The sequence below is a fragment of the Scyliorhinus torazame genome, chromosome 9 (genome assembly GCF_047496885.1).
Source record: "Scyliorhinus torazame isolate Kashiwa2021f chromosome 9, sScyTor2.1, whole genome shotgun sequence".
NCBI lineage: Eukaryota > Metazoa > Chordata > Chondrichthyes > Carcharhiniformes > Scyliorhinidae > Scyliorhinus > Scyliorhinus torazame.
This window is the reverse complement of record NC_092715.1, coordinates 115,802,685-115,819,614: the sequence shown is the minus strand read 5'-3', so window position 1 is coordinate 115,819,614 and position 16,930 is coordinate 115,802,685. Positions and strand designations below refer to the sequence as shown.

Here is a 16,930-nt window from a genome sequence, read left to right as displayed (position 1 = left end):
GGTGCACATAGTGAAGCAGCTCATCTGCAAGGCCGCGGATTCTGCTTCTGACGTCAACCTTGCGCTGCTTGCGTACAGGGCAACCCCTCTGTCTACAGGCATGTCACCGGTTCAACTCCTGATGTACAGGGACCGGCGGACGACTCTTCCAGCCATACACTTGCCTGACTTGAATCACCCCCCGGTGCTGCAGAAGGTGCAGAAACTCGGGGACCGGCAAAAGCAGGGCTATGATGCTCATGTCACCTATTTGCCTGTGCTATCCCCGACGGATGCTGTTCGGATCAAGTTACCTGATGGAGGCTGGTCAGCTCCAGCTGTTGTTGTTTGACCTCGATCGTATGCTGCTCCTCGATCGTATGTTGTGTGTATGGCTGATGGCTCTGTTGTGCGGTGAAACAGACGGGCACGGTGCACAGTTGTCCGCCTGCAACCACATTCTTCGTTGTTTCCATCTGTTATTGTGCCACCTCCTGATACCTCGAACCACTGGGCCACCAGTCCGGCTTCAATCCCGCCTACCAAGGCGCCGTCGTCCCCACCACCACCTCCCTGGCGGTCGACCAGTATCCGTTGCAAGCCCCAGAGACTGGACTTTTGTTTTGTTTGCTATGTTCTATTTTCGCACATTAGACACCTGTTTTCACATGTACATATGTTCCCATCTGCCATTGTTAGATTTTCGGCCTACACTTGTAAATACTTTCACATATGCTGCAGAAAAACATTTCAAAAGGGGAGATGTCATGATATGCAGACATGCACACAATGAGATACAGACAGACAGCTAATGAACACAGAGAACAGGACATAACCAATCAGCAGGCAGAACACTGGGGGGTGGTTTCCCACTATAAAAGGCACGAGGCACTCGCACTCCACCTCTTTCCACTGGGGACATCTACTGAGTGAGTCAGGTGTATATATCACATAACACCTACAGCATGTGACTAAGAACTAGTCTGGTTCAGTCAGACAGAGTAATCACACTTGGGTTAGCAGAGAGTTGAACTCACAGAGAACTGAGCTAACTGTGTGACAGGTTCAATAAATCAAATTGAACTAACTTCAATGTCTGGAGTATATTTCAGTTATAGCTGCATCCAGTTGCAGCCAGTGTTATCTCAGTGTGCTTAACACGACAAGAACAGAAACTGTTGGTGTACATCCGAGATTTTATTGGCTTTCTTTTTAGTGATCATTCCTGAGAGACTGTGTTTTCTTTCAGTCCTGCAAAATATGATTTCTGCGATGAAAATTGAACAATTCGATTACGTTTACTTTAGCAATGGAAAGAGATAGGTATATACCGCAGGGCAAGAGTTATATTACATAGATTACATAGAACATACAGTGCAGAAGGAGGCCACTCGGCCCATCGAGTCTGCACCGACCCACATTAATCCCTCACTTCCACCTTATCCCCGCAACCCAATAACCCCTCCCAACCCTTATGGACACGACGGGTAATTTAGCATGGCCAATCCACCTAACCTGCACGTCTTTGGACTGTGGGAGGAAACCGGAGCACCCGGAGGAAACCCACGCGGACACGGGGAGAACGTGCAAACTCCGCACAGACAGTGACCCAGCGGGGAATCGAACCTGGGACCCTGGCGCTGTGAAGCCACAGTGCTAATCACTTGTGCTACCGTGGGGGAAAGGCAATTATGATGAGATGAGGCAAGACTTAGGATACATCGGATGGAGAGGAAAACTGCAGGGGTTGGGCACAATGGAAATGTGGCGCTTGTTCAAGGAACAGCTACTGCGTGTCCTTGATAAGTATGTACCTGTCAGGCAGGTTTACTAAAGCAGTCAAAACACTTGTCAAGAGGAAGAAAGAGACTTATGTAAAGATGAGACATGAAGGTTCAGTTAGGGCGCTCGAGTGTTACAAGTTAGCTAGGAAGGACCTAAAGAGAGAGCTAAGAAGAGCCAGGAGGGGACACGAGAAGTCTTTGGCAGGTAGGATCAAGGATAATCCTAAAGCTTTCTATAGATATGTCAGGAATAAAAGAATGACGAGGTAAGAGTAGGGCCAGTCAAGGACAGTAGTGGGAAGTTGTGCTTGGAGTCCAAGGAGATAGGAGAGGTGCTAAATGAATATTTTTCGTCAGTATTCACACAGGAAAAAGACAATGTTGTCGAGGAGAATACTGAGATTCAGGCTACTAGACTAAAAGGGCTTGAGGTTCATAAGGAGGAGGTGTTAGCAATTCTGGAAAGTGTGAAAATAGATAAGTCACCTGGGCCGGATGGGATTTATCCTATGATTCTCTGGGAAGCTAGGGAGGAGATTGCTGAGCCTTTGGCCTTGATCTTTAAGTCATCTTTGTCTACAGGAATAGTGCCAGAAGACTGGAGGATAGCAAATGTTGTCCCCTTGTTCAAGAAGGGGAGTAGAGATAACCCCGGTAACTATAGACCAGTGTGCCTTACTTCTGTTGTGGGAAAAATCTTGGCAAGGTTTATAAGAGATAGGATGTATAATCATCTGGAAAGGAATAATTTGATTAGAGATAGTCAACACGGTTTTGTGAAGGGTAGGTCGTGCCTCACAAACCTTATAGAGTTCTTTTGAGAAGGTGACCAAACAGGCGGATGAGGGTAAAGCAGTTGATGTGGTGTATATGGATTTCAGTAAAGCATTTGATAAGGTTCCCCATGGTAGGCTACTGCAGAAAATACGGAGGCATGGGTTTCAGGGTGATTTGGCAGTTTGGATCAGAAATTGGCTAGCTGGAAGAAGACAAAGGTTGGTGGTTGATCGGAAATGTTCAGACTGGAGTCCAGTTACTAGTGGTGTACCACAAGGATCTGTTTTGGGGCCACTGCTGTTTGTCATTTTTATAAATGACCTGGAGGAGGGCGTAGAAGGATGGGTGAGTAAATTTGCAGATGACACTAAAGTCGGTGGAGTTGTGGACAGTGCGGAAGGATGTTACAAGTTACAGAGGGACATCGATAAGCTGCAGCGCTGGGCTAAGAGGTGGCAAATGGAGTTTAATGCAGAAAAGTGTGAGGTGATTCATTTTGGAAGGAATAACAGGAAGACTGAGTACTGGGCTAACGGAAAGATTCTTGGCAGTGTGGATGAGCAGAGCGATCTCGGTGTCCATGTACATAGATCCCTGAAAGTTGCCACCCAGGTTGAGAGGGTTGTTAAGAAGGCGTACGGTGTGTTAGCTTTTATTGGTAGAGGGATTGAGTTTAGGAGCCATGAGGTCATGTTGCAGCTATACAACACTCTGGTGCGGCCGCATTTGGAGTATTGCGTGCAATTCTGGTCGCCGCATTATAGGAAGGATGTGGAAGCATTGGAAAGGGTGCAGAGGAGATTTACCAGAATGTTGCCTGGTATGGAGGGAAGATCTTATGAGGAAAGGCTGAGGGACTTGAGGCTGTTTTCGTTAGAGAGAAGAAGGTTAAGAGGTGACTTAATTTAGGCATACAAGATGATCAGAGGATTGGATAGGGTGGACAGTGAGAGCCTTTTTCCTCGGATGGTGATGTCTAGAACGAGGGGACATAGCTTTATATTGAGGGGAGATAGATATAAGACAGATGTCAGAGGTAGGTTCTTTACTCAGAGAGTAGTAAGCGTGTGGAATGCCCTGCCTGCAACAGTAGTGGACTCGTCAACACTAAGGACATTCAAATGGTCATTGGATAGACATATGGACAATAAGGGAATAATGTAGATGGGCTTTAGAGTGGTTTCACAGGTCGGCGCAACATCGAGGGCTGAAGGGCCTGTACTGCGCTGTAATGTTCTATGTTTTGACATTGATAATTTGATTGGATTAGTTTTTGAATGCATAAATTTGCAAATAAATGACTTACTTGTGTTCTTATTTCTTGACAGATCACTGATGATATACTTAAGAGAATTGCATCAAAGAATCGAAACACAATCCAAATTAATGTTTCCGATTGTCGAAGTATTTCTGATACAGGAGTGAGTTCCATAGCACCGCACAGCCCAGGACTGCAGAAATATATTGCATATCGATGCAAACAGCTCAGTGACATTTCTCTCATTGCAATTGCTTGCCATTGCCCGTTTCTTCAGAAAGTTCATGTGGGAAACCAGGATAAGCTTACAGATGAATCCTTACAGCAGGTTTTCACTTAATTACTTTTCTACAGTTTTTTGAACTTCTTTGAAGCCATATTTCTGTGATCATATTTCAGTCGTAGCCAGGCATTTCAGATCTGCAGCGTTAGTAGAACGATATTAGTAGAATGTGCTTGTAACATCTGGCAGATTGGTAGAAATTAAAAGACACTTTATTCACCTGGGATTGGGTTAGCCTATTTTAAGTTTGCTACATTATTTGTTAACATTATTGGGCCTCGGAGATATGACTGACAAACCACTTCATGAACTAGAAAACACACGGCGTAAATTGTTGTGGTAGGAAAGCATTAGTTGAATTCACAAGCGAGTTGATGTCCACTGTTCTTCAGTCTATCAATTGAAATGGATGCGCATGCACATTGAAGTTTAGTATTTATTCCCCCCATCTTTCCAGTCAATCGACTCCTATTTTGTGCTGCAGCAATGTGATTTAATTTGGCTTCTTATAGTTTTAATTTAAAACCTGTTATGGAATGTTTTAATTTATTTTCTGCTCGTTCTTCATGATCTAAAAGTATAGTTCAAAACTGTAGCACAAGTGGATAGCACTGTGGCTTCACAGCGCCAGGGTCCCAGGTTCAATTCCCCACTGGATCACTGTCTGTGCGGAGTTTGCACGTTCTCCCCGTGTCTGCGTGGGTTTCCTCCTGGGTGCTCCGGTTTCCTCCCACAGTCCAAAGATATGCGGGTTATGTGGACTGGCCATGATAAATTGCCTTTAGTGACCAAAAAAGGTTAGGAGGGGTTATTGGGTTACAGGGATAGGGTGGAAGTGAGGGCTTAAATGGGTCGGTGCAGACTCGATGGGCCGAATGGCCTTCTTCTGCATTGTATGTTCTATGCTCTATGAATGCAATTTTTAAAAAGGTTTTCAGCAGACTTCTCAGTGGTTCAGTAGGTGAGTGCAATAGTGGTGTGATTCAGGCATTACAGCAGGAATTTTTGGGAGATTACTCTGACACCAAGCACTGAATGTTCCAAGATGGAAATCGTGAGATCCTTTTGGCTTTCTGATAGTTCTCTGAAAAAGAAATATAAATGCTAATAGTTTCAGTTGCACCATGGAATTTCATTTTTAGAGCAAGGGATCCAACTGTTGAATCCCCCTCCCAAGGAGAGCAGAGGACTTGGGCGGTTTAACATTTTAAGTTGCGCTCAGAGCTTTTGTGTGGGATTCTCTGGCCCTTCACCCGCATGTTTCCGGGCAGCGTGTCATTTGCTCGTGGTGAGATTCTCTGCTCCCACGTCTGTCAATGGGAATTCCCATTGAAGTTACCCCATGCTGCCGGGAATCCGGCAGGTGGGGGTGCGCTGCCGTGGGACCAGAGAATCCCGCCGCCAGCGAACGGCTGGAGAATTCCGACCTTTATGTTCTAGTGCATTCTTTACCTCACGTCTTTAGACTGTCTGGAACCACATCAATTCATACGACCTGATGAGATGAGCTTCTTTGTTTAGAAGTGGGCTAATTTTGTGCCCCATGTTTTTCTTTCACCAAAAGAGAAAATGCTGGAAACTCTCAGCAGGTCAGGCAGCATCTGTAAGGAGAAAAAAGAGCTAACGTTTCGAGTCCAGATGACCCTTTGTCAAAGCTTGACAAAGGGTCATCTGGACTTGAGACTTCAGCTGAATCTGCAACAAGCACTGCAACTCTTCTTATCCAGGGGCTGTTTAGCACAGGGCTAAATCGCTGGCTTTGAAAGCAGACCAAGGCAGGCCAGCAGCACGGTTTAATTCCCGTAACAGCCTTCCCGAAAAGGCGCTGGAATGTGGCGACTAGGGGCTTTTCACAGTAACTTCATTTGAAGCCTACTTGTGACAATAAGCGATTTTCATTTCATTTCATTTTCAGTGAGAATACTGAGCGTGGGGAGCAGGAAATACAGTGGATTGAGGTGAATGCACCCGGGTGCAGCCCCTCCTGTTCAGCCCCCCCCCACCACCCGGTCCAACCGCTGAACAAACTTCGGCCTATGGTCGTTGGCCCAGCCGTTATGGCGGAAACGTCCCTGGATTCTGCTACGGGTGATTCGGGTCTGTGCATGACTTGCGGCTGCCAGCAGGCAGTGAGGGCCCAGGCAGTCTCGGCGCCGCGGCAGGGGTGGGCTTCTGTCTCTGGACTGGTCTTTTCATCCGGATGAACCTGATGATGAAGCCGCGATGCAGTTGAATTGCATGATGGTGCCCCCGGTGGCTCCCATTCAGGTTTCAGTGCAGGTGAACAACCTTTTGTTTAATGTGGAGTTGGATACTGGGGCAGCGATTTCTGTTGTGGCGCAGGATCTTTGGCTGTATAAAGCGCGGCTGGTAGACTTTGACCGTTGGCAGACATACCAGCTCGGTTGGCCACGTATACAGAGGAACAGCTGAGTATTGTTGGGACGACATTGACTCCGGTGGTTCATGGACGCCAGTTCGCCTCCCTCTCATTATTGTTCAAGGAAATGGCCCCAGCCTGTTGGGCTGTGACTGATTACACCATTTGCTCTTGGACTGGCAGCACATTCTCCAAGTGGAGTCCGGTGGATTGTACGAGGAACTCCGCAATTGCCCTGAAGTTTTCCAGCCCGGCTTGGGGACCATAAAAGGGGCCGTGGCCAAGATCGAGGTTGACGTGGAGGCTCAGCTGCGCTACTTCTGGCCTGCCTGATTCCCTGTGCCTTTGTAGAGAAGGTGGAAACCAAACTCGACAGGTTGGAGAGTATATTCGGTCTGTACGCTTTGCAGATTGGGCGACAGCGGTGGTCCCTGTCATGAAACTGGACAGAATGGTCCATTTGTGCAGGAATTATAACTGACAGTCAATACAGCTTCCAGGTTGGATTGCTATCCCATGCCCTGCATTGACGACCTGTTGGCTGTTTATTCACAAAGGTAGATGTGAGGATTGCATATCTGCAGCTCAAGCTCAACAGGTCCACCTGCAAGTATGGAACAATAAATACGCACAGGGGATTCTACGAGTCACCTAGTTGCCTTTCAGGCTGTCATCGGCATGTGTGATCTTCCAGCGAGTCATGGAAAATATCCTGCTGAGCTTACCACGCATCACACTGTATTTGGATCACCTTCTGGCCACGACCAGCAACATTTGGAGAACCATGAGACGGTGTTGCTGCACTTCTGAAAATGAAAAATGAAATGAAAATCGCTTATTGTCACAAGTAGGCTTCAAATGAAGTTACTGTGAAAAGCCCCTAGTCGCCACCTTCCGGCGCCTGTTCGGGGAGGCTGGCACGGGAATTGAATCCACGCTGCTGGCCTTGGTCTGCTTTACAAGCCAGCTATTTAGCCCACTGTGCAAAACCAGCCCCTGGGAATACGATGTCCGTCTGCACCGTGCAAAGTATGTGTTCCACGTGAAGGAGGTGGTCAACGTAGGTGGATCGTGATGGCTTACACCCGGTTGCTGAGCAAGTGGATTGGTTTAGCTCGAGGGTGTTCGTTTAGCTCAGGGGTTGGTTTCTATCATTGGGTTAGACAGGTAGTTTGTGATGTAGAACAAGGCCAGCAGCGTGGGTTCAACTCCCGTACCAGCTGAGAATTCGGGATTCTCTTTGTGTACCCGAACAGGCGCCAGAATGTGGCGATTAGGGGCTTTTCACAGTAACTTCATTGCAGTGTTAATGTAAGCCTACTTGTGACAATAAAGAGTATTTATAAAGTGTGGGCCATCCGGATGAATCCCGCCCCAAATGACGCTGTGGAACTTCACTTGTTTTTGGATTTGATCAATTATTATGGGAATTTTGTCCTGAACCTCACGCCATGCTGGCTCCTTTAAAAGCACCAGGACCAGGAAGCAGCTTTACTGCATGCCAAAAGACGATTGTCGTTCTTGGGTGTGCTAGCCCACTATGATCCAGCCAACCGTTGATCATCATGTATGATGCGTCATCTAATGGATTTGGGCCCGCTCTGGGTTATTGGATGGCGGATGGTCAGGAGCGACCGATTGCTTTTGCCTTTCATACACTGGCGGCAGCCATCTGAAATACGCGCAGATTGAAGAGGGTCTGGTCGTGAGCTTCGGGGCGAAAAGGGGCAGCACGGTAACCTAGTGGTTAGCACAGCTGCTTTACAGCTCCAGGGTCCCAGGTTCGATTCCCGGCTTGGGTCATTGTCTGTGTGGAATCTGCACGTTCTCCCAGTGTGTGCGTGGGTTTCCTCCGGGCGCTCCGGTTTCCACCCACAGTCCAAAGATGTGCAGGTTAGGTGGATTGGCCATTCTAAATTGCCCTTAGTGTCCAAAAAAAAGGTTAGGTGGGGTTACTGAGTTATGGGAATAAAGGGGATAGGGTGGAGGCATGGTGCTTAGGTGGGGTGCTTTTTCCAAGGGCCGGTGCAGACTCGATGGGCTGAATGGCCTCCTTCTGCACTGTAAGTTCTTTGAAAATTCTATGAAAAGGTTTCATAAATACATCTACAACCGCCATTTCTTCGTTGTTACGGACCATAATCCCTTGCTTGATCTTTTCCACGAGGACAAGGCAATCCTGCCCATTGCCTCTGCACGAATCCAGTGTTGGGCCCTGTTGCTAGCTGCTTATGAGTATACATTCGAACATCGGCCGGGTACCTACATTGCGCATGCCGACGCGTAAGCTGTCCCTGCTGGCCGATGTGAGGGTCCCTCCCCCTTTGGACAAAGTAGCCGCCACATCGAATTACATGGACCCCTGCTGGTTACCGCATTGCATGTCCACGACTGGACACAGACAGACCCCATTTTGCCAAGGTGCGGCATCTAGTGGTATATGGTGGCCAGCATTGACAGCTGCCGAGCGAGTTACGGGTCTTCTCCTCGAAGTTGTCTGAACTGAGTGTGGAAGAAGGTGTTCCACTGTGGGGCATGCGGGTTGTTATCCCGTCAACCGGTCAAGAGTCTGTCTTGAAAGACCTTCATAATGAGCACCCATGCGCGGAGCTATTTCTGGTGGCCAGGCCTGGATACCGACATCGAGAAGATGGCTCAGCAGTGTTCCATCTACAAGGAGCACCAAATGCTCCCTTTGGCAGCGCCACTTCACCCCTGGGAGTGGCCGGGTTGCCCTTGGGCCCACGTGCACGCCGCCGTTGCTGGTCTGTTCCTGTCTTCGATGCTTCTCCTTTTAATTGACACCCATTCCAAGTGGTTAGTGATCCTGAAAATGACAGCGATCACCTCCTGTGTGACCTTTGAGCGGTTGCGTATCTCTTTCCTGAAGCACGGCATTCCTGAGGTCCTCGTCATGGACAATGCTGCTTATTTCAGAAGTGAGGAGTTCTCTGTGTTCCTGAAGTCCAACTCGATTCTACATGTGCGTACTGTCCCGCATCACCCGGTGTCAAACGGATTGGCAGAGTGAGCCATGCAGACGTTTAAAGGGGAGCTCCGGAAGCAGACTTCAGGTTTGATGGATACGACGTTAGCTTGTTTCCTATTCTCCTATTGGACCACACCACACATGATGACTGGGGTTGCCCCAGCTGAGATGCTCATGGACTGACGTCTTGTAGCCACCTTGGCTTGCTGTTTCCTGATATCTGTGCAAAGGTGCCCCATAACCAGGGGCTGCAAGGGCATTGTTGATCCTTGATCTCTATTCTGACAAGAGGTCAAACAGTCATGTATCAAACAAACACTCTCCACTGAACTTATTTTTTTTTTTACTTTGAGTTATTTTTAAAAACGTTTTCAAACCTACAGTACAAACACAACTATACAATATTTCTTTGTAATACTTGCACGACAGAGGTGATCAAACTTAATCTTAAAAAACGCTCAAAAAGCACAATTGCCTGTTATTGTAAAACGGGAGGACAAAGAGGTTGTGGGAGAGGAGATACCACTACAGCACGGGATCCGTATCACAACGATGGTGAAGTATATCGGCACAGGATCCATATGACCACAGTGAGGTGGGCCAGCACGATGTGTATCACAGGACAGTGAGCAGCTTCAGCACTGGATCAGTAATCACCATGACAAAGAGGCTACGGCACTGGATCAATATCATCACAATGATGAAGAGCTCCACATTGGCTCCACAATTGCACAAGATTGAGGAGTGACAACACCACTTCAGTATTTCCACAATGGTGACAGTAAGAAGCCACAGCACCAGATCAATAATCATCCCAATGCTGAGGAGCTCCTGCATAGATAGCTTCACTAGCATCACAACAAAGCACCACTCCAACACTTGACATTGTGCAGTTCTGAATGTTTGATTTATGTTCATGTATTAATTCACTTCTATTTCAAATCTGCTTGGATTTACTCTGGCGATATCTCCACACTGAACTTATGATTCAACACGATTTATTCATTAAACTTAGACACACCATGTATTCAAATCTTATGCAATACAACCGATCACGATTTGCCTCAAGACTCAAAGCTTCAGACATAAGTGGATATTACCTCTTTGAACTGAATTAGCCAAATTCTTCTCTGGGGTCTGTTCTGTTCTCCGAGCCTTCACTCAGGGTGCTGCATGTGTGAGGTTGGTCCTGGGCTGTCACTGAAGCAGAATCCTGAGATGCTTGATTCGCTATACTTACCTGACCTGTGTCATAGGTCTATTTCGAACTGACGAATGACGTCTTTCTTCTAGCCATTGGCTCATGTTCCAGACATTGTTCTTCAATATTCAGACATTGTGGTAACAGGCATCAGCTCAGAGTTCCTCTTCCTTGCATTCTGTAAACTTTCCATCTGTGGATTGGAAGAGGCAAGGCCGTTGCATAAGACTATCCCATCTTTTCGGCACCAAAATTAATGTTTCTGTCAACACTTGCCATTTAAGTAAACCCCCCCTCACTCCTACTGAGAAATGCTATACACTAAAACCCCACTTAACATTGACTCACTTAACGTGGTTTCACTTTCACGTTGTTTCCTCGTCTTTAGCCTGCTTGCTCGCATGATCTTACCCACAATGCTTCTATTCCTGTCCTCAGTACTTATTCCTCTAGCTCCTAGCCTTGACTCCAGCCTTTTTCTCTCTTCTCTTATTTTGCCCCCTGGCCTTGCCTCCCACTCACTGTTCTTACTTTAGTCCCCTGTTCTTCAGTTCCACTGCTTCTGGCTCTCACCCTAAACTCCCACTGAAGTACTGGGCTCCATCTAGTGGCAGATATTAGTCAGTGCTGGTAATCCTGAGACTGTTGCTACCTGCAGTGAGCAACTTCTGCTGCTCGAAGAAGCCTAGTTGCTCTAAAAATCCCGGAGGTGCGCATAATTCTTTTAAATGTATTGTATTTATTTTTATCTTTAGTGATATATTTCATTTTCCAAGTTATTTCAGCTAGGAATGCACTGTTCTATATGTGAGTGGTACAGTATTTAAACTTGTGCATTGTTTTTTGCGGGTGAGAAATGTCCAGGGGAACCTAACCTGTGTCTTAACGTTAATTCCTACAGTAACTCATGTTTCGCGTAAAGGTGTTTCACTTAAAAGTTGTGATTTTCAGAAATGCAACCAAAGTCATGCTCTGAGTGGCCTTAATTTTTCACCTGAGAAATGCATGTTTTGCTCATCTTATAAGTTGGTACATGGGATAAAGCACGCAATACTGGTCATGTTATCAAGCAGATGCATTGGAGTTTAAAACACACCCACACCGAGCTGAAAAAGCGTGGTGAATAAAGATAAAAGTGGGTCCTTGAGCAAAAAGAATGAAGTCCAATGCTGGTTTCAGGCCCAAAATCATAACATTACTGACTCATTAAATGATTGATGGAATTTGGTGCCAGTGGAAAAACTGGTGCGAAAATGGAAGAAGAAAGAATCTCCCCTGAAGAAGATGGCCAAGACTAAATGCACCATGAGAACAGGGACCAGCCACTGGATGGATCTTGAGAAACATATATCATAATGGGTCCTTGAATCATCAGAATTATCACATCATCACCAGAAATGCATCGTTTAGATACACAATTAACATGGGCTAAATCAGACCTCGTGTCCAGCAAAGATTTCAGTGGAGCAGCTGCTTGACATAGCAGCTTCATGGAATGAAAATGCCTCATGTTGCAGCAGAACAGAATTCCGATACTGAAAGAGTCCATGTCCATATGCATAAAAGACCTGGACAACAGACAGGTTTGGGTTAATGTGTAGTGCAAATGTTATTTGCTATTGAAGTGGCAACGACAATACCAAACAAGAGAGAATCTAACCATCTCCCCATGGCTTTCAATGGTATTACCATTGCTGAATCAACATCCTGAAAGTTATCATTCATCAGAAATTGAACTGGACTAGCCATATAAATACTGTGGCAAGAAGAACAGTTCAGAGGCTTGAAATTCTGTGGCGAGTAACTCACCCCCAAACTCACCAAAGCCTGTCCATGATCTACAAGGCACAAATCAGGAGTGTGATGGAATACACTCCATTTTCTGGATGAGTGGAGCTCCAACAACACTCGAGAAGCTCAACACTATGGGCAGCACGGTAGCACAATGGTTGCTTCACAACTCCAGGGTCCCAGGTTCGGGTCACTGTCTGTGCGGAGTCTGTATGTTCTCCCTGTGTCTGCGTGTGTTTCCTCCGGGTGCTCCGGTTTCCTCCCACAAGTCCCAAAAGACTTGCTGTTAGATGAATTGGATATTCTAAATTCTCCCTCTATGTACCCGAACAGGCGCCGGAATGTGGCGACTTGGGACTTTTCACAGTAACTTCATTGCAGTGTTAATGTAAGCCTACTTGTGACAATAAAGATTATTATTACTATCCAGGACGAAGCAGCCGACATAATTGGCAGCCCATTCCCCACCGTAAACATTTACTCCCTCCACCACCGGTGCATAGTGACAGCAGAGTGTATGTGTCCACAAGATGAACTGTAGTAACTCACAAATCCCCTTCGACAGCTCCTTCCAAACCCATGACCTTTACCTCCTAGAAAGACGAGGGCATCAGGTTTGAGCGAACACTACCACCTGCCAGTTCCCTTCCAAGCCACATACCATCCTGTCTTGGAACTATATCGCCGTTCCTTCACTGTCGCTGGGCCCATCCCTCCGTAACAGCACTGTGGGTGTATTTATACCATATGGATTACAGCGGTTGAAGAAGCCAGCTCATCATCTTTTTCAAGGGTAATTAGGGATTAACAATAAATGTTGGTCTAGCCAATGACACCCACATCCTGTCAAAGAATTGAAAGAGCAGATCAAGATTATTCAAACGACCAAAAGTGCTGAATTCCAAAATTACCTGTTTCCATTGATTTATCATCAGGCAGTAGTAAATACGAGGACCTATTGTGTCACATTGGCAACATAGATGAAACACCAGGCATTTCAATGTGTCCTGCTACTGAGCTGTGGAGTGGAAGACTTTGAAAGCAGTTCTAGAGAAAACAACAGGACGCAAGAAGACCAGACTCATGATGGTATGAGCCTGCATTGGCTGACGAACCAAATTTAAAGCCAATGGTAATTTTCAAATATGAACCCATACTAAACATAAGTTCCTGGAGATTTTGTTCATGTCCACAGCAACTGTTGGATGCATGAGGATGGATTGCACTTTGAACTCTGTTCGGTCAATCACTTCTCGATACCAGAGGAGTTTCTCAAGTTTCTTTTCCCATTGGATAGGCACATGGAGCACACCAGAATGACAGGGAGTGGGATAGCTTGATCTTGGTTTCGGACAATGCTCGGCACAACATCGAGGGCCGAAGGGCCTGTTCTGTGCTGTACTGTTCTATGCTTCTATCTCCAGATACTCACTCATTTTCCTGCAATGTATCAGTCTTTTTGCTATATGTGAATTAGAGCAGGAGTAGGCCACTCAGCCCCTTGAGCCACCTCTGCCATTCAATAAGATCTTGGCTGATCTGATTGTAACCTCAAACCCACATTCCTGCCTACCCCTGATAACCTTTCAACCTCTTCTTAATAAATAATCTAGCCAGCTCCTTTTAAAAAATATTCAAAGACTCTGCTTCCACTGCCTTTTGAGGAAGAGAGTTCCAAAAACTCATGATCCTCAGAGAACAAAATATCTCCTCACCTCTGTCTTAAATGAGCAACTCCATAATTTTGAACAGTGACCCCTAGTTCTAGATTCCCCGACAAAAGGAAACATCCTCTCCACATCCATCCGGTCAATAGTATTCAGGGTCTTAAAGGTTTCAATCAATTCGCCTCTTACTCTTTTAAGCTCAAGTGCAGGAGTTTTCAAACTCAGGGTCATGGTCAGGTTTGGGGAGGATTGCAGCGCGATTGGTTGTGGCATTCATTTAAAAAAAAAATATATATATATTTTATTGAAAAATTTTTCTAAACAACATTTTTCCCTCTTACTAAACAAACGGAACGATAACAAAATAGAAATTTTTAACAATACACAAGTAACAAAACCCCATTATCTATTGACCTATACTAAACTAAACCCCCCCCCCTTCCCCCCTCCCCCCCCCCCCTTCCCCCTGGGTTGCTGCTGCTGGTCATCTGTCTTCCCTCTAATGTTCCCTTAGGTAGTCGAGAAATGGCTGCCACCGCCTGGTGAACCCTTGAGCCGATCCTCTCAGGGCAAACTTTATCTGCTCCAGTTTAATAAACCCCGCCATATCGTTTACCCAGGCCTCCAGTCCGCGGGGTTTCGCCTCCTTCCACATAAGTAGGATCCTGCGCCGGGCTACTAGGGACGCAAAGGCCACGACATCGGCCTCTTTCACCTCCTGCACTCCCGGCTCTTCCGCAACTCCAAATAGAGCTAACCCCCAGCTTGGTTTGACCCGGGCATTCACCACCTGCGAGATCACTCCCGTCACTCCCTTCCAATATCCTTCCAGTGCCGGGCACGCCCAAAACATATGTGCGTGGTTTGCCGGGCTCCCGCCACACCTCCCACATCTGTTCTCCACTCCAAAGAACCTGCTCAATCTTGCCCCCGTTATGTGTGCTCTATGTAGCACCTTAAATTGAATCAGGCTAAGCCTGGCGCATGAGGAAGAGGAATTTACCCTGCTTAGGGCATCAGCCCACATACCCTCTTCTATCTCCTCCCCTAATTCTTCTTCCCACTTTCCCTTTAGTTCTCCCACCGACTCCTCCCCCTCTTCCCTCATCTCTCTGTAAATCTCTGACACCTTGCCCTCTCCGACCCACACCCCTGAAAGCACCCTGTCCTGTATCCCCTGTGTCGGGAGCAACGGAAATTCCCTCACCTGTTGTCTAGTAAACGCCCTCACCTGCATATATCGCAAGAAATTTCCCCGGGGTAACTTATACTTTCCCTCCAATGCTCCCAAGCTCGCAAAAGTCCCATCTATGAATAAATCTCCCACCTTCCTAATTCCTAACTGGTACCAGCTCTGAAATCCTCCATCCATTCTTCCTGGGGCGAACCTATGGTTGTTCCTGATAGGGGACCCCACCAGGGCTCCCCGCACCCCTCTTGTCGCCTCCACTGTCCCCATATGTTTAGTGTTGCCGCCACCACCGGGTTTGTGGTATACTTTTTAGGTGAGAGCGGTAGCGGTGCCGTCACCAGCGCCTCTAAACTCGTCCCTTTACAGGACTTTCTCTCCAGTCTTTTCCACGCCGCTCCCTCACCCTCCATCATCCATTTACGTATCATTGCCACATTGGCGGCCCAATAATAATCTCCCAAGTTCGGTAGTGCCAGTCCTCCTCTATCCCTGCTACGCTGAAGGAACCCCCTCCTTACTCTCGGAACTTTCCCTGCCCACACAAAGCTCGTGATGCTCCTATCTATTTTATTAAAAAAGGTCCTGGTGATTAATATAGGGAGACATTGAAATACAAATAAGAACTTCGGGAGGACTATCATCTTAATTGCTTGCACCCTGCCCGCCAGCGATAAAGGCTGCATGTCCCACCTCTTGAAGTCCTCCTCCATTTGTTCTACCAGCCATGTCAAATTAAGTCTGTGCAACGGTCCCCAGCTCCTAGCGATCTGAATCCCCAGGTATCGGAAGTTTCTTTCCACTTTCCTTAGCGGTAAGCCTTCTATCTCTCTACTCTGGTCCCCTGGATGTATCACAAATAATTCACTCTTCCCCATGTTTAGCCTATACCCCGAGAATTCCCCGAACCTCCTCAAAATTCGCATAACCTCTATCATTCCCCCCCCACTGGGTCCGACACGTATAACAATAGGTCATCCGTGTATAACGAGACTCGATGTTCTTCTCCCCCTCTAATCACCCCTCTCCATTTCCTGGAGTCTCTCAACGCCATGGCCAGAGGTTCAATTGCCAACGCAAACAACAATGGAGACAGCGGGCATCCCTGTCTTGTTCCCCTATATAATCGGAAATACTCCGATCTATGTCGACCTGTAACTACGCTTGCCATTGGTGCCCCATAAAGAAGTCTAACCCAGCTAATAAACCCGTTCCCAAACCCAAACCTCCTTAACACTTCCCATAAATACTCCCACTCCACCCTATCAAATGCCTTCTCTGCGTCCATTGCCGCCACTATCTCTGCCTCCCCCTCCACTGGGGGCATCATTATCACCCCTAATAGTCGTTGCACGTTAACATTCAGTTGTCTCCCTTTTACGAACCCTGTCTGGTCTTCGTGCACCACCCCCGGGACACAGTCCTCTATCCTCGATGCCAGTACCTTTGCCAGCAACTTGGCGTCCACGTTCAATAGTGAAATAGGTCTATAGGACCCGCACTGCAACGGATCTTTGTCTCTCTTCAAAATTAGTGATATCGTCGCCTCCGACATCGTCGGGGGTAGAGTCCCCCCTTCCCTGGCCTCATTGAACGTCCTCGCCATCAACGGGGCCAACAAGTCCACATATT

The 16,930-nt window shown here is 47.0% G+C and overlaps 1 protein-coding gene across 3 annotated transcripts in view; it reads left to right on the top strand.

The window, feature by feature from the left end:
- Positions 1–16,930, top strand: part of fbxl17 (F-box and leucine-rich repeat protein 17) — a 1,158,180-nt gene that overhangs the window by 75,035 nt on the left and 1,066,215 nt on the right. For all 3 annotated transcript variants that reach the window (XM_072516397.1, XM_072516398.1, XM_072516396.1), the window contains one exon: positions 3,869–4,126. In XM_072516397.1, coding sequence (XP_072372498.1) covers positions 3,869–4,126 — 258 coding nt within the window. The remainder of the gene's footprint in view (positions 1–3,868; positions 4,127–16,930) is intronic.